General features: G+C 35.6%; 1 protein-coding gene across 1 annotated transcript in view; it reads right to left on the bottom strand.

The window, feature by feature from the left end:
- Positions 1-16,624: 16,624 nt before the first annotated feature.
- Positions 16,625-25,459, bottom strand: part of LOC127872984 (RNA polymerase II-associated factor 1 homolog) — a 29,642-nt gene continuing 20,807 nt past the window's right edge. Inside the window, exons 6-13 of the mRNA XM_052416516.1 lie at positions 25,099-25,204; positions 24,614-24,682; positions 23,556-23,659; positions 22,548-22,664; positions 21,395-21,520; positions 20,784-20,886; positions 19,669-19,756; positions 16,625-17,277 (exon numbers count right to left, since the gene is read on the bottom strand). Of these exons, the coding sequence (XP_052272476.1) occupies positions 16,775-17,277; positions 19,669-19,756; positions 20,784-20,886; positions 21,395-21,520; positions 22,548-22,664; positions 23,556-23,659; positions 24,614-24,682; positions 25,099-25,204 (1,216 nt within the window). The 3' untranslated portion in view covers positions 16,625-16,774. The remainder of the gene's footprint in view (positions 17,278-19,668; positions 19,757-20,783; positions 20,887-21,394; positions 21,521-22,547; positions 22,665-23,555; positions 23,660-24,613; positions 24,683-25,098; positions 25,205-25,459) is intronic.

The raw sequence follows: 25,459 nt of genomic DNA, 5'->3' as shown, positions 1-25,459 counted from the left end.
TTCTTTATTTAAGAGTGTGCAAATCTAGTATCAGTTTAACGATCGGTATGTCCAGTTCCGAAAATTTGAATAACAAATATATATCAAGCATTTGCGTTACACACGGACGTTTTATACATAAAAGTAGTTAATAAGATATCAGCTATGTCTGCCCGACTTAAGTTATTCATTGAAAATAATTGGCATTGCAAATATGTTCTTCCCATTTCACAAAATCTTAAGAAGCAAGCCCAAAATAAAAGGACGTACTTGCAAACCTATTTTATTATATACAAAAACAAGCTTTGCAGGGGTATCGATTGCAACAGACCGGGATTTTCCAAAGCCGTATCAGATTTCACAAGTACAATTTAAACTTATGAGGCGTTCGCCATGGGTCTTATAAATATTGGGTGTATTAACATAAACGAAATATCAAGCGCACAAGCCCTCCCGTTCATCATGTTTAAGGTACACGATCTTCAACAATAGACAAATACATACTAGTAATACATGCCATGGCCAATGCGTCCCAACAATATATACCAGAGTGCAAGCTCCATTTTTATTTTATAACGGGTATTTGAACATAACATACATACTTTGGAATTTTTACAAGTTTAAGATTTATAAAAATATGTTATGTTAAAGGTTTAATAATCGTACGGTCAAATAAAACATTATATCAAATCGCTGAAGGCACTGAAGTTGTTCGCTATTGCATAATCTTAGTTTTCAAAATTATGTTATAGCTTTTTATACCGCAAGTTTGAAATGCACACAACCCATTCAAATTTATGAAGAGTGTGTCGCAAAGCACAGGTTGAGATGTGGGTGCACTGTTTATCCTCATATTAATGTTATAGAGATAACTTAGACAAAGCAACAACAATATGTCTCTCTTTTTTCGCAGATGGTTGCTGCACTGGCAGCCATCTTTAGAATTTTGGTTGCCTTGCTAAAGAATAACAAGCCTAGAATCATGTACATGTTGTAAAATGTGTATCTAATACTACATTTATTTTCTTTAAATTATTGAGCAACAATTTTGGCGACATGACAGACGTTTAAAGCAAGTCTCGTTTCCGAAATAATCTACGGGATTTAACTGTGTTAACTTTAACTCAATATAGATCTAGTTATCGACATACACTAAATTGTTTTGACAGATGACGTCCGATTGATAATTTAATTAAATGTATGCAGATATAGAGAAATGTTACCAATCGCACAGCGTATTTTCTGTGTATGTTTCTATATTTCGATAACATGTGTTATAGATTAGTATACAATCAATATTTGTAAATAGTTATACTCGGCGAATCGCCGCATCTACGCGACGTTACTCCGCGAATCGATGCCGAGGAAAAAACAGACGCGGCGTCACTCCGCGAAATTTCGCCGAGTGCCTCGGCATCGTGCCGAGTAAATACGCGGCGAAAATACGTTAACAGAAGAATCTGTCCGCGGCGTAGCCGCGGACTTTGTTGGTTTTGCGTGAGCTGTACTATATAGTTCTGTCAATATCTCGCTTGGTGGGATGATTCGGTATTAGGTATTCAATTCGTAATAAATAATTGAGTTAAAGCGACTTGTTCACATTAAAGACTTGCAGAATGACAAATAACACTGTAAATCAAAGATAAAAAAGAGAGTGTTAACATTATATTCAAAGAAACAAAATGTCCCTTATAACTAATGTTAATATTATAATATCATTCCGTGTGTGTAAAAGTATCCATCCCACTAGATCAAATAATCAATTGTATGTATCTTTTCTTCAACGCTTATTTGATGTTCGTGTTATTATCATTATTTAAAAAAGACTATCCCAAATATAAAAATTGTGTACGCTAACGCATTAAATTACATTTATTGAAGCTTCATATATATATATGTTCGAAATTGCAGTAATATCGTGTTAGAATTTGTAGAGATAATATTCATCAAATAACTTGCTGACCATATACCTTACAACAATTTCAGTACTATTCGTATTTTGTCGTACAATCCAGTACCCTTATATAAACAGAAATAATGGATCTTCAAAATATTGTTCGTGTGTTACGGGCATGAAATTATGTTTTACTAGAAATAAGAAACAATTGTATTACTTATTGTTAATTCAATGCTATTGTGATGTCAGTTTTTCCTAAAATGTATTATACTTGAAAATGATAAACGTTGTATAAGCTTCTATAACAAGTAATGAGATCACGCAAAGAATTTTTTTCACACGAGTTTCATGGTTTTATTCTCCAGTAAGATGGTGATAAGTACAAAACATTGACACTATCTTTATATGTTAAGTACCTTCTTTAAGTCTTGGTGAGTGGATTATGCACGTACATCGTGGCTTTGAGTTAAGATAATGATACATATCACTTTTCGTTTGCATACACAGTGGAAACTGGCAAGCTAAATTTATATTTAAATGCATAATGTGCGCCCAACTTATGTTCTCTAATCTTATCGATAAATTGGTATAAGATGATACTGGTTTTTAAAATCGTGTAAACAATTATAACTTTAGCCGATATTAAATCAGTCATTCATTTCGTCTAATGTAAGAACATTGCAATTGAGCTGCTCTAATGATTGAATGTGTAAGATAACAATATTCGTAATGGTTTTATGTTACGCTTTCCGGTGGTTTATAGAGAAATATCAGTGTTTCTCATATAATATATAGAGGATATTTGTTGAATTCGGTGGATTATCGATTTTAATTCACGAGTGATCATAGAAAATAATATTTTCACTCGTGGCTGCACCACTCGTGAAAATATATTTTTTCTATGATCACGAGTGAATTAAAATCGATATTCCACAGAATTCTACAAATTTTCTTCTTCCTTTATGTTTTTTTCACACTTTATATACATTGTTAAAGGGTTAAATTACAGAATTTCGCTGGGATAATGAAGTCATTTCGTCAAAAAATAACGTCATTTCACAGTTAACAGTGAACATTCTCGATAATTTTCACTGTTAATTTTCACTGTTTGAAACAGTGAACTTATCAGTTTTAATTCACTGATATTTCTCTATTAACCACCGGAAAGCATAAAATAAAACCATTACAAATATGTTTATTTTACACATGTGTAATATACTTTTTAAGCGTTTTCATTGGCTTATTTTTGTTCGCTTGACCAATCGCATTTTTTTATTTTGCTGAAATGACGTTGCAACGTCAAATGACGTCACGAAATGTAAACAACGTTCGGGATTTATCATTATGTTTGCGTAAATATTTATTTAATTGCTCAGTCAAAAGCATGTGATAAAAAAGGTCTGACACTCGATGTCATTTCATACCATATTGTATTAAATTCGTCCAGGAAATTCGTTAGTAAGCGAGCCTTTCGCCAAAGGCTCGCTTACTAACACAATTCCTGGACTCGTTTAAAAAAATATGGTATGATATGACAACTCGTGCCAGATCCTATATATCTAAAACAATTGGATACGATATTAATGACCCTGTAGGTGCACTATCGTGGGGGCCAAATTATTGATACATGGATCAACCGCTGAATAGATAGCGTTTGATTTACCCGTCAACAAGATAAATTGAGGGATTTTTGTAATCCGTTTTGAATCATTATTACATAAATTAATCACGACACACTGCTTATTAGTTTTATATAAACTCGACAAAAAGATAAACGCGTCACATGAAACGAGTACCTTAAATGAAAGATGAAAGGCAATTTATAAATGCATATGCATTTTATATATGTGAATAGGGGGTTTAATGCATGTGCGTAAAGTGTCGTCAAAGATTAGCATGTGCAGTCCGCTCTGCGAAAAAGGGATTTAATGCATATGCGAAAAGTGTCGTCCCAGATTAGCCTGTGCAGTCCGCACAGGCTAACCAGGGACGATACTTTCCGCCTAAACTGGAATTTCGCTTAGAAGGGACTTTGTTGAAACGAACAATATCATAGAACCGGAAAGTGTCGTCCCTGATTAGCCTGTGCGGACTACACAGGCCAATCTGGGACGACACTTTACGCACATTCATTAAACCCCCTTTTCACAGAGCACGGCCCAAATATGTAATAATTTAGGCGTTGAATACTAACCAACATCTTATCAATGTGTCAACAAGTTATATTAGCATCTCTTATTCGATGCGGATTCTGCAGCCATTTTACATTGTGAATAGTTTTACACCAGATATATGCCATAAAAAGTAAATCTTTACTTAAATTGATTTCCTGACTTACTTAAAACAACCGCCCTGGAATATGTTGTATATACATAACCAGCCATATAAAGCATATAGAGAGCTTTATTAAAGCGTCAAATGTCTCGTGCGCGGTGTGCTATATAGGGTTCGAGTCTGGTAAGTCTATTATGATCTATTTTTTTTAATAATGTTTAAAGTTGAATCCTGAATCAAGTTTAAATGCATTACAATAAACAAATCGCGATATTTTCATTATGTTTTGAATTACCTTATTAACTTATCTCCATTAAATTTAATTAATCTGCCAATCTGTCAGCTGGCAAAGGTATACATGTGGTGGGGCAGACCACCTGTTGTTTTATGACCGTCATAGATAATGATTTGATTAATGACGCACGCAGACTAAACGAACATTTTTCCCAGCAAACTGCAAGACAAGTTGATCTGCAGATCTCCGATAAAAAAAAGGTCAAATAAAGGGTAAAATCATTCGATCTGTTTGCTTTTCTAAATCTTATTAAATCAAAATCATCGATTAACGGACTGACTGCTGGTTACTTTGGTACGTTAACAACACATACCGATAGGAATTTATTTCGCTTCAAACCGAAACTTCGCCTTGAATATTGAACAAAACTCAGCATGTTAAAAATAACAACATATACATTTGTATTGTGAATGTTTCCAAACAGATACTATTGTACATTATGATAAGCTCTCAACATATGTCATGTTGAGCTACGTTTATTTGCTAATGACAGAAGTAACACATTTGGGTACAAAACTAAGCATAATAAAAATCATAAAATTGCATTCCATATTAGTTAGAAATTACATTTAAAAAATGCAAAACAACACCATTGTTACTTAAGATTATTTATGTTTGGTTGAAAATGTTTATCCATCAGTAAATACTTGCACATTAATTCCACATTAACGCATTATGGCAATACGATAGCACGCAGTATCAGTCATTTATTTCGTTTAGGGATATTTTACAACATTTAAATTAGAAGTTAATACAATTAACGTTAGACATGTTTGTTGTATTGACAAATCGTACATATCAGTAACATGCCGCTGGTCAGTGGTTGGGCAAAATAAAAAATAAAAGTGTATGTAAAAATAAAACCTTGTTTCGTAAATGGATCTGGTCAACATTAACAACGCTTTTCTGTTTCGTAAAAATGATAAAACAATATTGAACAATATGGAACCTAATCGTTGAAACAGGCTCTATTCCGATTTTGAGACGCATACGTGTAAGCACCTACCACCGTAATATAGTAAAAAGAAACTGGAGTATGTTATTATAATGATAATTATAGCACGTTTTGAACACACGGCCAAGAAGAGATTTGTCAATCAAATTACATCAAACGACAAATCCTGACATGATCCGTTGCACAGACCGACACATGGAAAAGTTATTACTTTTTAATCACATATACAAAACTTTTTGTTTAACATATACACAAATTAACTTAAAATAAAACATGTTGGCGAAATAACACAGATGTGTGCCTTTAAGACAAAGCAAATGATAAATTATTAGTCGGAACGGTTACAAATGAGAAAAAAATAATCAAATCAATATTATGAGCCATTTAATTAAAACATAACAAAATAGAATAAACATACGGGCTGTGCTCTGTGAATAGGGCGTTGAATGCATGTGCGTTGAGTGTCCTCCCAAATAAGCCTGCGCAGTCCGCACAGGATAATCAGGGACGACACTTTCCGCCTAAACTGGATTCTTTCTTAAAACAGAAAATATCATAAACCACACTTTACGCACATGCATTAAACCACTTTTCACAGACCACGGCTCATACTAATGTATTGTGCAGATAACTTTTACTTAACTTATTAAGTTATATGTTTATTGCAAAAAAGAACATGCATGTGAAATTATAAAGCACTGATAAAGTTATTGAACATTTCTTTTTCCTTGCATATATTTAGTGTATAAGAAAAATGTTATCAGCGTTTTAACAAGCCCACAGGGTGGGGCAATCACAATTAACATATTGATATCAAACGGTGATACAGATGATTATATAATATTCACAAACGACACATCTTTTCTAAGATGCATATAATGAAATAGGCATATGACTGACTCTGTCCACCATTGACCGATCTGGTTTCATAATAATTGAATGCGTAAAAAAACAATAAAAAATCGTTTAAATACTGTATTAATTAGGTTCAATTGATATTTAAATATAACTATGTAGTATTTAACTATCGCATAATATACGTCGATAAGTTGCGGGTTTTCATCACCAAGAGTACATCACTTTTGCATATATATTTGAAGATATATTGTGGAGATAATGAACTAAGGGTTAGCAGGTGGGTGAAGCAGCGGTTAGAAAATGGGATACAGTGTATCGGTAAGTACAATGTATGGACATATACAAGCCCCGTCGTGCGAAAAATTGGTATTATTGCATGTGAAGTAAGCGTAGTTCCAGAAGCTCCAGTCTATTACAGATGCCGGATCAACACGGTTCATATCCGGCCCGATCCGGCATGTACATCGTGTAGCCACCGTGTAGCTCCGTGTCGATCCTTGTAGGTCCTGGAACGTCCGACATTGTCCTTGGGGATCCGGGAGGCCAACCCGGCAGTTTAGGGAAGTTCAAAACTCCCGTGTTGATCCGTGACAAACCAGAAAGATGAAAGCATCCGGGATGGGCCTTGTTTGGGCCGTGTAGGATCCGGAGACAGCCTTATAGGGTCCGGCGACAGCCGTATCTATGCATTGGTTGTCCGTGTGCGCCCTTGACTGTCCGATAACCAATTTCTAGCCACGGGCCACCAAGGGCCATGACGGCAGCTGTACGTTTGTCGCCGGATTCATCGCGGCGGTTTCACGAAATACTACGGAATCCGGATAGTGCCATCTATAATCTCGCACTTCTTTCATCAATGGCGACACTAGACACACGAAGCGATACTTGATATTTTTCTTGACAGTCGCGGCGACGCACGATATTTTTCTTGACAGTCGCGGATGTATTTAACGCACGATGTATTTTACAGGTTAGCCAAAAGGCGATATATCGTTTTAAATATATCGTGCGTCGACGCGACTGTCAAGAAAACTATCGTGCGTCGCCGCAATGAAAATAGATGCCAGTTAAAATAGATTTTCGATTGCAAAATTGTTTTGTGAACACGAGGAAAGATCTGCCACGAGACACGCATTGAACATATTATGCAGCCGAAGAGGTCAAACTTCAGGACGCCTCTGACAGCTGACTTTACTTTGATAATAGCATGGCGGTACCTCATCAGGGGACAGCTACCAATCTCTTATGTATGGATTCCGGGTCGCTCCATCCCCAATATCATCCGTCAGGTGAGTGATCTCATTAAGTGAACAGTTTTACCCTTAGTAAAAGGAGCGACACTGCTCGGATATACAAATTCAGTCCGCACGAATTAAAAGTTCAATTATAAGGTAAAAAAAGATCACTGTTACGCAAAGATAGTAAAACGGTTACACAAACTCGTGTTAGAAATATGTATTTTATGGAATAAGAAACTTGCCAAAATAGTAGACTAACATGCCCAATTTGAGAGGCCCTATTTGTCTTAAGAAAAAAAGGCCACCTTAACAACTGCTTGTCCGGAATCAAGGGACTCACCAATAAAATAATATTGTACCTTTACGTGTATAAGTTATCACTCTTCCTAAGTAAAAGTAGTCGTCAAGAAAGACATGATACATATACATATATAGTGTCAGACATAGTGAGCGTTCTGAATTCGGTAGACCGGCATTAAAAGAATTAAGTCAGCAAAATGATAAGACAGCACATGAATAGGAAAATTGAAACAATCGTGATCTGTTCTCTAAATACGGTTTGCGACCATATATGAAATCTTTTGTAAACATAAAATCTTACAAACGCTAAAGGATTAGAGTTTTAAAATATATTCTCATTCGGACAATACAACTTTCTCTCAGAAGTTATAATTTTTAAATATGCAAATTACTACACAACAAAAAATGTAAGTGATGTCTCTAAAAATATATCATTCATAAAAAGCCTCCTTTGTAGACAGAGTTTTCCTCGACGTTGTAAGAAACTCAACGCAAATGCTCTATTGGTGCTTCCGTAGGCTGTTCTTTAATGCTGCACTCTTTTTGGTCACATTTCCAGACACACAACAGCGCAATCACAATATAATGCAGCAACAGCCAAAGCCCAACAGCAAACCATATCCACATCCTCCATATTAATGGTCTTTCGACATCAATCTTATTTGGTTCTATGAACGCAAAAGCACGTAACAAATTAACAATTATCTAGAAAAGTTTATGTCAGCGATAAAATGATATAGATTTCTATAGAAATTATTTAAACGGTTTGAGATCCATAAATACAAAATCACCGCATACTTCGTAAAATTAAATTAAAACATAAAAAATCACCCATTCCTTAAAGCAATGCCCAAACTTTTAACGTTAGATATGGCCTGGACACATTAAAATAACGAGATACAAATGCACATTTTTTATGGAACAATATAATATACTAGTATTATTCAAATTGCCTGTGACGATATCCGAACATAAACGAGGTATGGGTAAGTTTTTTCCGTTTCAAGTACTTTATTCATACATAATATTTGCACATATAATCAATTTACGAAGATAAGTACATATTAAGTTGTAAATCAAATAACACAGTAATTAAATTTTCGTGTTAAAAAGATCTATTGAGCATTGTATAGCATATAATATGAGGAATGTGTCTTATAAAACACTGCATATTATGCTCGGATCGTTTCTGTAGCAGTTGAGGAGTAATTGATAGTACATGTATGTTATCTCCGTTGAGTTCGGGGGGCAATCGGTTAGCTTTTATGATATTTGCTCGGATGCGAGCAGGGCAACATCTGGAGAAAGGGTGCGGTACTCTAAAGAACATTTCTCTGGAGCATTTGGGTAATTACGTTGACTTCAAACGGTGCTTCCCGGGCTGCAGAGTTCCTGTTGCAAGTTTAGAGGGTGTTCAGAGGGTTGGTGTCTATGGAAATCGTACTAGGTGGTGGTCGTTTCACCTAGGGCCTTGGGGTGACGAATAGCTAAAGCTTCATTGAGGGCAACGGCCCCCTGTTTGTCGCATTGTTAATATTCGTGGTGACTCGATCACTATTTAATTTTATGATCAAAAGGCAGGTAGCCCGAGCAAGACATTGAATTATATTGTTATTTTGTAATTTGCCTTCCGAGGGCTTCTGTAGGCACATTCGCATTGTGAGGCCTCGCACATTGCTTGGCGGTGGCTGCCTCAGGAAGTCGGCCGACTCGCGTTACATTTTTTATCAGCGATGGTCAATCGAGGACGTCCTGCTCTAAGCGATTTTGCAAGAAAAAAGAAAGCTTGCAAAAATGAATGTGTAAATTGGCAAATACATAACTGATTGGAATTGCGTCAAGGAAAAAATGGGGTTTTCTCATCATTTTAAAGTTATACCCATTATATATTATAATAGCACGCGAACCTAATAGAAAGCACAAGCAAGTGCGCTCAAATTTATGCAAATTATCGAAAACCAAATGAATCCAATCCTGACTCGAGATCATCCATAAAACGAAACACCATAGCATCGTAAAACGCTTTTTAGATGCTAAAAAAACTGCATAATGTTTATATTTTACGTTTACACAACATTATTACTTGTTTAAGTGTCTTCCCATTGTAATTTACCTTCGTATGGGCTTTTTTGTTGTTGAAAATTTTAACCCATTTATGCCTAGCGTCCTGAAAAAAGGACATTGCAAACAGCGTAGACCCAGATGAGACGCCGCATGATGCGGCGTCTCATCTGGGTCTGCGCTGTTTGCTAAAAGGATTCTCAGTAATAAATATTTTAAATATAGAAATAAGTATACTAGACATCCCTAATTTTCGAAATAAATTTATCCAATTTAGAAGGATGGGAGAGTCCATTGGGCATAAATGGGTTAATATAGAATAATAGTATTAGACAGTGTTTATGGATCTTTAAAGTTATATGAATACTCAAAATCAACGAATATTTTTAATACTTCGTTAAATAAAGTAAACCCATAAAAAATTTAGTGTCCCTTACGGCAGCAGCCAAAATTACAGCGATGGATGTGGTATGGTAAGATGGATTTAATGAGGTACAAAATGCTCGTTTTTAATTTTGTGTGGCACAATATATTCCATTTTAATTTTCTGCAACGATATCTATTCATACGACACACGAACACTAACATGGTATATAAACTTGTGTTGAATATATTTTCCCACAATAAAAGAAAAATAGCATTTTGTATCTTCTTATATCTATGTTACCAGACCATATCTAGCGCTGCAAATTGGACAATTGCTCCAAAAAAACATTGCTTTTTATGAGTTAACTTTATTTGTCGAAATAATGTGCGAAATGTCCGTTTCCTAGGACTTTAAACCAGCACTTTGTGTCTTTGGGGAAGATCGAAAGAACGCTCCCACAAAAGGGGACCTCCTGTCTGCTTAACAATCAGACCGTTCTTGCATTGCCCAGTATGCTGCCGTGTTTGGAATCCATAGACCTATCTTATACAGTATACACATACAGTGATATAACGGATGACGAAGATATCCCCCAATAAACCCTGCTCAAAGATAATAAAGAAAGTCGTAATGAATAATGTGGACTGTGAGTTCTTTCCTCTTGTATTTATATGCGTTCTGGTATCAGCTCATACACGCATTCGTTATATTGACATTTCTCAAGGCAGCAAGGGGAAGCCTCACGTCGCCATGGCTAAATAACATTGCAAAAAAAGTGTTGACACTTTAATCAGCGGTAACTATCATGACTATGATGAGAATGAGTTAGATCTGGGTCTGTTAAAGGGATCTTTTCACGCTTTGGTAAATTGACAAAATTGAAAAAAGTTGTTTCAGATTCGTAAGTTTTCGTTTTAGTTATGATATTTGTGAGGAAACAGTAATACTGAACATTAACCATGCTCTAATATAGCCATTATATGCATCTTTTGACGATTTTAAAACCTAAAAATTATAAAGCGTTGCAACGCGAAACGATTTAATAATTTGGAGAGTTCTGTTTTTGTCGTTAAATTTTGTGAAACTACGAAGATTGCTTATATAAAGTATAAAATACATCACGAATGTGTACTCGGCGGAATAGCTCAGTAGGCTAAAGCGTTTTTACTTCAGGACTCTGGCAGGACTCTAGGGGTCACTGGTTCGAAACTTACTCCGGACAATGTTCTTTTCCTTTTTTAAATTTTTTTCTTGATTTTTTACTGGAGCTTTTACGATCCAATGTTTACATTTATCAATATAAAGCATTTAATGAATAAGTTAAAAAAATGCCAAAATCTGTGAAAAGGCCCCTTTAAGTTCAGATAAAAACGAAATCAACAGAGCAATCAGGGATGTGACCTCCAAAAACCAACACATGTCAACACTAAAAAATAAATATGAATTCTCTGAAGCGGTTTTAGACGATGAGGCTGTTTTGCACGTTTTTTTAAACTGTCGGAAACTACAGTGGATTGAACTATTGGGATGTGAAAGTCTTTCGGACAACACATTAGGCAACATTGCAGGCTGAGAAAGGCCCCGTGTGATCAAGATATCACAATGTCAATTAGTTACGCCAACAAGTATAAGCAATGCATTAGAAAAATGCAGTCGACTGAGTACATTGCATGTAGAAGGTATTTGGGCAATCAAATGTATTTTGGATAGACAGAGTTGTAAATTATTTAACTACTTGACGACTTTGAGTCTCGCCAACTGCAACGAGCTTTCAGATGAATGTCTCGACCAAATTGCAAACAGTTGCCCTATATTTCGCAGTATAAACCTAACATGCTGTCCCAGAATCACGGACGACGGCTTCGTTCAGTTTGCCCCACAATGTGTAAGAATCACAGAAATACGAATCAATGAGTAGTAAAGAACACCAGATCGGTTTCACCGGCTATACATTCGACGCAGTCGCTTACTCTGATAACAATTAAGAACGCTTAACTTTGGGCTGTTTCAGTATAATTACGTACAAAGCTTTACGCAAGCTGATGTGCAGATGTCCCAAACTAAGCGAAATTGTGTACTACAATACAGACCGATACTGGGAATTCGATGTCGTTATACCGGCCTCGAAACTTGACATGACTCGTGCCAATCAAAGAACTCCACGAAAATGCTACGACGGCAATTAGGAAGGCTACAACTTACACAAAGAAATTCTTGGGGTGGTGAACGTGTATGTGTGATTCGCCTGCACAGGGGCTGTTTAAGTCGCAGAAAAAACGGAGAAATTAGTCACGAACTGGGGCAAGGCTGGTCTGCCCTAAGATTCAAACATTTACATGTATATTGGTAAAGTATATCTCGGCTCAATTACATTGGTGACCATCGCTCGATGTTCAAGCTCCGGATTCCATTCCTCCACGTCAACACAAAAAATGATTCTCGCAATATCAGGAGACATACGTAAATATATTGGATCGTTAAAATGTATTATTTACTTGAATCATGTGTGTAAACCAATGTCCGTAACTTCAAAAATAGCATCACATCGACGTATTGGTATTATTGACGTACATTGTATATTGATATGCATGTAATGATCAACTGCGTATACAAATTACTATTAAAATGCCTAGATTAACTGTTGTCTGGTCCGATACATAATAATCATGCTTAACATGCATAATGACTCCGGCATGTCATACCACTGCATAAGCGACAGATGGGATTACAACCAAGTTTTATTTTTATGGCCCATCCTTACATGTGTATACTTATTATTTCGGATGCGCACTTCGGATTTAGGAACTAAACGTTTGTAGATTATATTCATCGATATGTTGAACGATTTTGATAGTCAATAGCTCAAAATAGTATGGTTGAAAATGTTCAAGTCTGGTATACAAGCCAAAGTGCTCAGAACAATAAATAATATGTATGCAAATGTTCAGTCACGTGTTAATCATGTTCATCCTATTCAGATTGTTTAGTTATGCAGTCGGTGTGCGTAAAGATGACTTAATGTGACCGATTTTGTTTTCCTTATTCGTTGAAGACCGTGAACTTTACCTACAAGATATAACAAACTCTGGTTTAAATATAGATTATATTACGTTAATTTTATTATTCTTTGTTGAATACATTCCTATTTAAATGAAAATGCTAGGTGGCTCAATGTTAATACTGCAAATCCCTTTAGGCCACGAAAACATTATTGTTTAAAATCAGTTACGTGTACAAAAAATAGAAGATATTTGTCCATGTCAGTGTAGCCACTCGTGAAAATATATTTTCTATGATCTCTCGTGAAATAACAAACGATATTACAATGACATGAACAAATTTTCTGTTTCTTTTATGCCCCTTTTTCAAGAATAATAAGCAGCTGTTTCCCTTTCTCCCGTGGCGTGCCTCAATACATTTCAATACACAAAATGACGTCATTATACCAGCGAAATTCTCCGGTTTAACTATTTTACAATGTAAATAAACGGTGAAAAAAAAGCATAAAATAAAAATACAATTTGCTGGATTCGATGGAATATCGTTTTTAATTCACTCGTGATCATAAAAAGTAAATCTTGATATGATCGTTTAAAAATAGAAAAAGTAGTTCCGAAAATTTGTTTTTTTCACCGGTGAAAATAACAATTTGTTTATTTTCACTGGTGTTATTTCACTGCAGAAATGTATATTTTATCATTAGGTATAAAAGAAATAATTATATTCTGTCAGTTGTTTGAACGTTTGCTACATATTAAGTTAAAAACATGCAGTGTTGCGGTTTATGGAGAATTGGGTACATAGCCCATGAACGTTAACAGGTTTATTAAAATTCTAAAATATTGGTTCAAGTTTAAATAATGAGAATAACATAATGCAAATTGTTTACAAACAAGCTTTATTTGTAACAAAGGTTATACAATTGGGTCTCGAATGTCAAGATGTCAAATAGTTTTTAATTTGGTTTTGTATTTGAAAATCCAAACGGTTTTAACAATTGTGGTATGATAAAATGTATAAATGTTCAGTATAGCATATTAATCAAATTTTAACCTCTTTGGAATATGCATATTTAGACTTACTTCTTAGACGGATGCACTTATTTTTGTACGAATACGAGTCTCTAAACTCCCGTTTGTAAACCACATTTGCAGATATTAGCACGGTTTGAACGTTATCGGTAACGTTGTACTAACTTTTATTTAGAAGACGAATACCATTTTTTATGTATATGGCGCTGTTACACTGATAAAAAATATATATAAGCTGCATCTTTTATAATAACCCATCTGCATATAAATTCCACAAATTATACGTGTCACGTGACAAATAAGTATTTCATCAATATATGTAGTATGTATATTGTTACACAAAATGCGATCCTAAATAAAATTTAATTAATTTCATTAATACCTCGCGAGCATTTAAGCGTACTTGTCATCGATTGTGATTATTTGTCCATTATTTTTAAATGACTATTGAATGTTATATATTGTTGTGTTATGCCACCTATTAGCGTGACATACTGTTGTGTAAGTCTGACTAAACGATCTGTCTGTGTGTCTGTATTAATATAAGAAATAAGACAACACTCATTTGTAGCAAACACATTTATTTTACATGATCAATGAGTTATACGTGTGCGTGAAACGTGAGAACAATTGCAAGGATTTTGTAATGAAGTTAAATGAACATTCTCAATAACGTTCCGTTAAATTGAAACCCAGATTAACAAAAACACTGAATTTATATGACCGTACTTAACTTTGTATGAAATAAATGAATCAAACACAGTGCTGAGTTTTTATCAGACGAAATATGAATATGACTCCTAAAAGAATCATCACTATGAAACGCTTGTGCCTGAACGACGACACAAACGAATAGAACATAGAAAATGCGCATTTGAAGCAAACACATTTATTTTACATGATCAATGAGTTATAAGTGTGCGTGAAACGAGAGAAAACAATTGCAAGGATTGTGTAATGAACATTTTCAATAACGTTTCTTCAAATTTAAAAACCAGATTAACACAACAAGCCATGTGTTTGTGAAACACTATGTCCCCATATATATGACCTTTGACCTTGAAGGATGACCTTGACCTTTCACCACTCAAAATGTGCAGCTCCATGAGATACACATGCATGTCAAATATCAAGTTGCTAGCTTCAATATTGCAAACGTGACATTAAATGAGCGATTTTGACCAATATATTTTAACTTTGACGACCTTGAAAGATGACCTTGACCTTTCACCACTCAAAATGTGCAGCTCCATGAGATACACATGCATGCCAAATATCAAGTTTCTTCTTCAATATTGCAAAAGTTATGGCAAATGTTAAAGTTGGGGCAAACAAACCAACAAACAAACCAACTGAAAGGGCAAAAACAATATGTCCCCCACTATAGTGGTGGGGGACATAACAAGAGCTGTCAGAGGACAGCGCGCTTGACTATTCGAGTGCTTGACAATATAACATAAGCCATCATGGGGAAATTGTTCATATTCAATAATTTATTAGACAATCTTTCAAAAATAAAAAAAGGAAAAAAAATGTTTTGTTTTTTTTTTTGGGGGGGGGGGGGGTTAAGAGGGGGTATAATGTAGGGTGTGGTCATTTATTAGACGATCTTTCAAAATTAAAAAAAGGAAAAAAAAAATTGGAGGGGGTAGGGGGGGGTGAGAGGGGGGTATAATGTGGGGTGGGGTAATTTATTAGATGTTAAAAAAAAAATCAGGGGGGGGGAGGTTGGGAAGGGGGATTCTGGCTAGGGGCATGGGGTATTGTTTGGGTGGAATCCATTGTAGTATTCAGGTAAGTGTTGGTTTGTCAAGTAATAATAAAATGTGATCATAAATAAAGAAGTCATGGCAAATTAAGCAAAATGTTCAATAATCTAAGTGTAAAAGGGGCCATAATTATGTCCAAATGCTTGATACAGTGGTCTGCTCTTGTTTATAGGTTGGGGGTCATGTTGTTAAACAAGTATGCAACATATAAAAGCAATATGTCAAAGGATATAGGAATTGTTTGGGGTGGTACGCAAACTTTAACATAGATTTATTAATAATATGCATATTCTAAGTATAAAAGGGGCAATAATTATGACAAAATGCTTGATAGAGTTGTCTGCTCTTGTTTATAGGTTGGGGTGATGTTGGTAAACAAGTATGCAAAATATGAAAGCAATATGTCAAGGGACAATGAAAATAATTGTGGTAGTACGAAAACTTTAACATTTGCACACTAACGCTAATGGAAACGGAACAGAAACGCCGACGCCGGGGTGAGTAGGATAGCTCCACTATATATTTCATATATAATAGTCGAGCTAAAAACTCTGAATTTATATGACTGTTCTTAACCCTGTATGAAATCAAACAATCAGACACAGTGCCGAGTTTTTATCAGACCAAATATGAATATGACTCCTAACAGAATCATCACCATGAACGCTTGTGCCTGTACGACAACACAAACGAATTGAACATAATCGTTTCATTAGTATATACAATGTAGGTAGCAGAGAATGAGTATCCTCAATTACTGTCAGAGTCACTATCAGAACCAAAGATTTCTTCCTCGTCCTTCTTTCCTCTGTCTGCCTCACTCTCGCTACCACTGCGGCTTGCGCTGCGTGACCTTGACCTACTTGCCGATCGGCTGCGGCTTCCGCTACGACTGCGCGATCTCGACCGCGACGGTGACCTCGAGCCACTTCTGCTTCTACTTTTGCTTCTGCTAGCACTTCTAGAACCACTTTTAGATCTGCTTCGAGACCGGCTGGGACTACGACTTCCACTTTTTGACCTTGACCTACTTCGAGATGGTGACTTCGAACCCGAGCGCGACCTACTTCTACTTCCACTCTTACTTCTGGATCGAGATCTGGATCCGCTCGGGCTTCTACTTCCGCTACGGGAACGAGATCGCGACCTTGACCCACTGCCGCTTCGGGACCTCGATCTTGACCTTGAACTTGACCTTGAACGTGATCTTGACCTGCGACCATCCTCGCTTTTGGGACTTTGAAACTCATCATCTGAAGAAAAAAAATACAAGTCATAGTATGATGAGACCACTACACGATCATATATAGGTTGCCAATAGTTACTTTACACTGACCTTAAATGCTCGAATATATTTAAGTTCTGATATTATCGGTACATAAGTATTCATACTATAATTATGTTAAATTGAACCAAGAACAAACAAGTTATGTTTTCATTTGTCCTGTGAAACACGTGCATGAACAAAACTGAGTTTAAAGTAACATGAATACTCAAAATCAACGAATATTTCGCAAAATATTTCATAAAATAAAGTTAACCCATAATAAGAGTGCCAAACTGTCACAAGATACGCCCGTTCGAAGGTTTTGGACACCATGCTCAATGCTTGAAATGCACTAAGACACCTCGAGACCTAGTTATTGACCCGGCATGACCCATATTAGAACTTGACCCAGATATCATTTAGACGTAACATCTGACTAAATTCAGTGAAGATCAGATGAAAACTACTTCAATAAGATAGCGGACACCATGCTATATGCTTGAAATGCACTTAGTGACATTGTGACCTCGTTTTTGACCCAGCATGACCCATATTTGAACTTGACCTACATATCATCTAGACACAACTTCTGACCAAATTAGGTGAAGATCGGATGAAAACTACTTCAATTAGAGAGCGGACACCATGTTAAATGCTTGAAATGCACTAAGTGACCTCATGACCTCGTTTTTGACCCTGCATGACCCATATTTGAACCTGACCTACATATCATCTAGACACAATTTCTGACCAAATAAGGTGAAGATCGGATGAAAACTACTTCAATTAGAGAGCGGTCACCATGCTAAATGCTTGAAATGCACTAAGTGACCTCATGAGCTTGTTTTTGACCCTGCATGACCCATATTTGAACTTGACCTACATATCATGTAGAGACAACTTCTGACCAAATTAGGTGAAGATCGGATGAAAACTACTTCAATTAGAGAGCGGACACCATGCTAAATGCTTGAAATGAACTAAGTAACCTCGTGACCTCGTTTTTAACCAGGCATGACCCATATTTGAACTTGACCTACATATCATCTAGACACAACTTCTGACCAAGTTTGGTGAAGATCGGGTGAAAACTACTTCAATTAGAGAGCGGACACCATGCTTAATCCTTGAAATGCACTATGTGACCCTGTGACCTAGTTTTTGACCCAGCATGACCCATATTCGAACTCGACCTAGATATTGTCTAGACACAACTTCTGACCAAGTTTGGTGAAGATCGGATGAAAACTATTTGAATTAGAGAGCGGACACTACTGTGGACGCCGCCCGCCCGCTTGCAAAGAGTGAAACTATAATACGTCCCGTTTTTAAAAACGGGCGTATACAAATTAAAGTTCCTTATAGCAATAGCCAACATTTCAACGCTAGATGTGGTACGGTAACTAAGATTTATAGAGATACAAATGTTCTTTTTATTTTTTTGCGGGACAATATATTCCATGGAAATTTCCCGCCATGATATCCGAAAATTTACGAGCAAATGCAGGGCTCGCTTCGGGCAGAGTCTGAAGAACGACGTATTCATGAGAGTAACGTCGTGCTAACGAAGCTGCCTGGAGCCAATCTCCTGTTCGCTCATAGACGTTCCTATATCGTAGCCAAAAATTCACATGGAATATATTGTGACACAAATTGTTACCAGACCACATATAGCGTGAAAATTTTGGCTATTGCTATAAGGAACATTGATTTTTATGTACTTACTTTATTTTTAGAAATATGGTATGAAATATTTGTTGATTTTGAGTGTTTATGGTTTTTTAACTATTGACTGTCAGGCACAATTTAAGGCTGACATGTGTTCTAATGGAGTTCACAAAGTATAGGAGTTAAGTTCACCTGCGAGAAACAATACTAAATTATTATTTTTAAAACAATGTGTTTGTGAAACACTATGTCCCCATATACATATATGACCTTTGACCTTGAAGGATGACCATGACCTTTCTCCGCTCAAAATGTGCAGCTCCATGAGATACACATGCATGCCAAATATCAAGTGTACATTAAATGAGCGATTTTGACCCATATTTTTGACCTTTGACCTTGAAGGAAGACCTTGACCTTGACCTTTCGCCACTCAAAATGTGCAGCTCCATGAGATAAACATGCATGCCAAATATGAAGTTGCTATCTTCAATATTGCGAAAGTTATGGCAAATGTTAAAGTTAGGGCAAACAAATAAACCAACAAACAAACCAACAGACAGGGCAAAAAAAATATGTCCCCCACTATAGTGGTGGGGGACATAAAAATCTTATGCAAATAACACACATGTATAACGCTTGCAAAATACCATTGTATCATTAGATCATAACACATGAAAAAACTTGTACAAGTGTTCTGAATACAAACCATTATTAGTGTTCTTGATGAATTCTTCTTCCTCCTCCTCTTCCTCCTCCTCCTCTTGTGCTGGTTCCAGCATGGTCATGCGAACATCCTGTAATATACACTCGGTTAATGCAAAAGTACAGTGTGCAACAAAGGGAAAAAACTATTTTGCTTCCTGTAAGAAAGGGATATTCCGTAAGTAATCTCACATGTAAATTAATGCAAATAACTATGACCAATAGAAAACACCCCACAAAGGTGTGTTCCTTAATACGAAAAACTCTTAAATACTTTAATTTATTGACCAACAAACACAGACACATATTACTTTCTGAATGCAATAAGATATAAGACACACAAATATTCTAAAAAATCTGAATTTCTTTTCCAGCCATTGATTTGGCCATACATAAGAGCAAGCATGATGTTTAGATAACCAGTTAGTTAGAACAGAGATTATATAAACATTTAAATATTCATCATGCCTGAATTACCATTTTATAAGGTTATCTTAACATTTAAATACTCAGCATTGTGTTTAAATTACATGTTTGTTATGATAGAAGTTTATCTAAACATTTAAATATTAATAATGGTGAATAAATTACAAGATTTCAAGAAATGCATTTATCCTTAAATATAAATATGCATCATCGTGTTTACATTACCAGTTAATTAGGACAGAGAACACTCAAAAATGTACCATCTTGTTTTATTAACTAGTTTATTAGGACATTTTTTTAAAATATTAATTAAATATTAATTATCATGTTTGGATTATCAGTTTATTATGACAGATGGTTAACTTACCATTTAAATATTCATCACAGTTGTTGAAATACCGGTATATTTCTACACAAGTTTCTCTTAATATTGAAATATTCATGATCTTGTTTAAATTATCAATTTGTTATTACAGAAGCTTATCTTTACGTTTAAATATTTAAAATCGTGTTTGAATTACTAGTTTGTTAATACAGATGATTATCTTTAAATGTATACATTCAGAATCTTGATTGAATAACCAGATTTTTTCAGCAGAAGTTGATCTTACCTTATCCAGCTAATTGTATATAGCAAAACTATAAACTGCTCAGTATGCATGACTTTATGTCAATTATGAGTCTAAAGCTGACCTGAGCACGAGTCTCCCTGTCGTTGAGATCCCTGTGTTTGACCACCAGTCGAGACTTGGCCACAGCAATGCCTGCTGTTTTTCTACGCTTGCTCAGTCGCACCCTGGCAATAGAAACATACCATTTGACCCTTTCAGTGCGGGAACCGAATTTTGAAGGCCTTTGCAAACAGTTTGGATCCTGATGAGACGCCACAGAACGTGGCGTCTCATCAGAATCCAAACTGTTTGCTATTCTGATAGTATTCTTTGAAAAAAATCGAAGAAAATGCTAATTTTAGAAATTCAGCAGACGACATTTTAGCAGAAGACAAATTACCCAGCATGCAAAGGGTTAACTAAAGCAAAACAAATTCCTGGAAAATTCTTCTCACTTGTGAGCCTGGAAATCTGGTGAGTTAAGATTTATTGGAAACACTTAATACTCTTCCATAAGGCAACCTCCAGTGCAGAAAGACCTAATAAACTCAAGATAAACACCTAGCCTCAAATACCTTATAGAAGATTGGTTCAGTCTCCTGAAGATGTACCTGGTCTCGCTTTCAACCCTCTGAAAACATACCTGGTCTCACTTTCCTTATGGTAGATTATTTCATCACTTTGAAGCCATACCTGGTCTCGAGTTCATTGTAGTAGCAGCCATCCTCCCTGAACACTATGAAGTAGGTCTCCTCATAGCCACGTGTCAGCTTGTTCTTCACGTTCCAGTTGTACTCACGAGCCAGCATGTAGTCATACCTGCAGCGAACCAATACGTAGTCAGCCACGATCACATATAATTGTATAAGTTTATGGTTTGTAAGTGAGTGGGGCTGTGTCTGTTACTAAAGAGATTGTTGAGAAACTAGGTGGCATTAAGAAATCTAAATTTGAAGCTAAAATGTATATTTAAAAAAATAATAACCTCAGAAATTAAGAAATTATGCATTATTTTGAAGTATTTTCTGATACTTGAAAACAAAATTTGAGATGTCAGTTACCTATTAAGGATTGTAGTAGATAATGAGGGATTTAAGTAGGGACTTAGATATTATTTTTGGTACAAATAAGAAGATTTAATTAGCCAATCAGATATTTTAGTTGGCATTTAGAGATATAAGTAGCCAATTAGAGATTTTAGCAGCCATTTCAGCTATTTTTGTGGCCATTTAGAGATATTAGTACAAGATCAGAGATTTTAGAAGCCAATAAGAAATTTAAGAAGCCAATTAGAAGTTTAAGTAGCCAATTATATATTTTGGTAGCCAATAAAACTTTGTAGTAGCCCATTAGATATTTTTGTAGCCAATAACGGATTTTAGTAGCAAATCCGACATTTACAAGCATTTGGCTTTTTTGGCTACTGCATAACTACCATAGAATAAGAAAAAAAAACTATTTACTTACTATGGTGTTTAGTGTCTAACAAACGATTATTTTAACAAGAGCACCGCATAACGAGTGCCACGCTCGGCTGCATTGTGAATAAATTAAATTTTGTCAGAAATTTTTTTATTTATTTTTTTTTAGAGGTCAGTGACCTTGACCTTTGAGCTAGTGACTCAAAAATGGGCGTGGCATGTAGAACTCATCAAGGTGCAGCTATATATGAAGTTTCAAAGTTGTAGGTTGAAGCACTTTGATTTTAGAGTCAATGTTCAAAACCTTAACAAAATGTTAAGGTTTTAGCATGACGCGGACGGCGGACACGAAATGACACGACGAGCTGGCTATGACAATACCTCGGGTTTTCTCCGAAAACAGCCGAGCTAATAAAATGACATACTCCTCGTCTGCCACATAGTCTTCGTGCTCCTCTTCGTCTCTTTTCCTCTTGCCCAAGGTCTCCATAGATGGCAGAAAGTAGGCCACAAACTGCTCACCACTCTCATCCACTGCACCACTGTAACATTAACATAAATTGTAACGGTATTATGGTACTTAAATGTCACCCACCTCACTGCTGTATAATGAACATCAATGGACACGATATAATGGTACTTAAATCTTATACATCGCGCCACTTAAACATGACTAATCACATCAATGGTAATGGTATTATGGTACTTAAATCACATCCACCGCACTGCTGTATAATGAACATCAATTGTGATGGTATAATGGTACTCGAATCTCATCCATCACACCGCTTTAACATGACATCAATTGTAACAGTATGACGATACTTAGATGTCTATCATATGTCAAGCAGCTCATTCACTGAACTGCAGTAACATGAAAATCAATGGACTAGAACGATATGTTCATGTCCATCGAAAGTCAAACAGTTGAAACACATGTGTCATTTTTCACAGGATTCATCTGCAACTCTATAATAAAGTAGAGAAGTACGAGGTCTTACCAGCACATTTATTTTGACATCCATATTTAAATAATGTTCAACCTTTCTTTTCTTTGACAACCTTTTTTGACTATAAGCCTTAATTTGACGTCAAAATATGATACTAACAACTGAATCCATCCATGTGGTTCTTGTATTTAACATAACATCTCATAGTAGAAATAAACAAATATTTTTACAATTGTGCAAAGATATTCATATTACTTAAATTCATGTGGGCACGGGCAAGCCCTTTTACTTAGACATTAGACCATAAATTATGACCTTCAGCTTTTTTCGAATTTGTTCTTCTGCCCATATATTCCCATCACCACCCAAAAAAATGCTAGGCCTATTTCCCAAATCAAGAAAAAGACAACGCATAGCAGCCAAATAACAGGCTTACAAACCAAAGGTAAAAATAATAACCTTTTTTAAAAGGCAATTATTTACCGAATCATAGCCTGCGACATTTCCTCCATAAGAGCCGGACCGGTGCGGCCTTTCGGTGCTGGGTCAGAATCAAAGATCACCTGAGCAAATGGGTGTTTCCAGAGCTGTAAATATAAAATGCAGGAGGAATATGAAACGAAAGTTATTATAAGGATCTTCAAGTGATAAATACTCACAAAGGCAATTAAAGTGCCATAACGACATAAAAAAATATATCTTGTAAATAACTTATTAAATACTTTGACCAAATCGAAGTTGCAACAGAGGCTCTTATTTAAAATAAAAAAAACGTAGTCAAATGCAAGCATGATGCGGCGTCTCATCTGGGTCTGCGCTGTTTGCTAAAAGGATTTTTAGTAATAAATATTCTAAATATAGAAATAAGTATACTAAACATCCCTAATTTTTGAAATAAATTGATCCAATTTAGAAGGATGGGAGAGTCCATTGGGCATAAATGGGTTAATATCATCAATATAAGTTCCACACAAGGACGCAGATGCTCTTACATTCCACATGAGTCTCATAACTACGCTTGTGTTAAAAAAGCTGATTTATGGCAACATTGCACCTCTTAGTTTTACCTTGATCCTTATGGTAGGAATATGGGTAACACACAAGACATATCTTGTAATGATGGTTAAGATTTGTGCAAATTGACTTAAAAATCTATCCGTCTATAGCAAAATGAAATTTATAAGGTGTGTTACACACAACAGCCTCTCTCATGATAGTTGTCAGGTTATTTAAAAATCCATCAATATATAAGTCGTGTTGTGAGAAAACTGGGCTCAATGCATATGCGTAAAGTGTCGTCCCAGATTAGCCTGTGCAGTCCACACAGGCTAATCTGGGACGACACTTTACGCCTAAACGTGATTTTCGGTAAGGAGGGACTTCCTTGAAACTAAAAATACTATAAAAGCAGAAAGTGTCGTCCCTGATTAGCCTGTGAGGACTGCACAGGCTAATCTGGGACGACACTTTCACACATGCATTATGACCAGTTTTCTCAGATCGCGACTCATATATAATTTCAATACAAAATGTCCACTTACCATAAAGTCTGGATAAACTGGCAACACTTCCAACGGTTCGACACCAGGTTTGCTGTAGTGTTTGGTGATCTAAGAAATACAGTTATTACAAATTATTCTACATACAGTGAATGAACCAATCCAATAAACAAAAGGGGACAGTTATACCACTAGTTGAAAATGGCTCAATTTCTAATGAATACCAACACTTCATCCTGCTTATAAAATGTCAGAAATATTCCTTTCTTAAGTCTGTGGGTACAACTCATACAGAGTTGTCAAATATTTATACTTCAAAGAGAAAATATTAATAGACTTGAATAATATAATATCAAGAAAAATATTTCTAATAAATTTTCTTGGATAACAGACAGTAACATATACAAAGTTGAGAATAAAAGATGAAATAACCGATAACAAACGTTTTAAATTCAACAAAATTACATTTGCAAAATACTGAATTTATTCTTTGGCCAAAAAGGAAATCACGTGCAATATTGCCTCACCTCTTCTTTGGCCTTTGCAAATGTTTTCTCAATAGCAGTTATCTGGCTCTCTCTGTCCTTGTAAAAGTTTTCTTCTGTTATTGCCTTCTTGATGTTAAAACCCACCCTGAGTAAGAATGCAACAAACGTAAGAGCACAGAACAATACAAAGTTAGTACAGGACTCACAGTCAATGCATAGTCATTTTACATTAAAATATTGAGGTCTTCAAAGGGGGTAAAAGCTGATCATTCCTATTGTTTTGATTGTTCCTAAATGGAACTGCTTTTAATCACATCATTTATAACTAAAAAATGTATACTGTAGAAGTTGTCAACAATTTGTGTGGTATACTGCTATATTTCAAATCTAAAAGATGTCA

The sequence above is a fragment of the Dreissena polymorpha genome, chromosome 3, assembly GCF_020536995.1.
Source record: "Dreissena polymorpha isolate Duluth1 chromosome 3, UMN_Dpol_1.0, whole genome shotgun sequence".
Taxonomy (NCBI): Eukaryota; Metazoa; Mollusca; class Bivalvia; order Myida; family Dreissenidae; genus Dreissena; species Dreissena polymorpha.
Note: the sequence above shows the minus strand (reverse complement) of the source record. Positions and strands in the feature narration are given on the sequence as shown.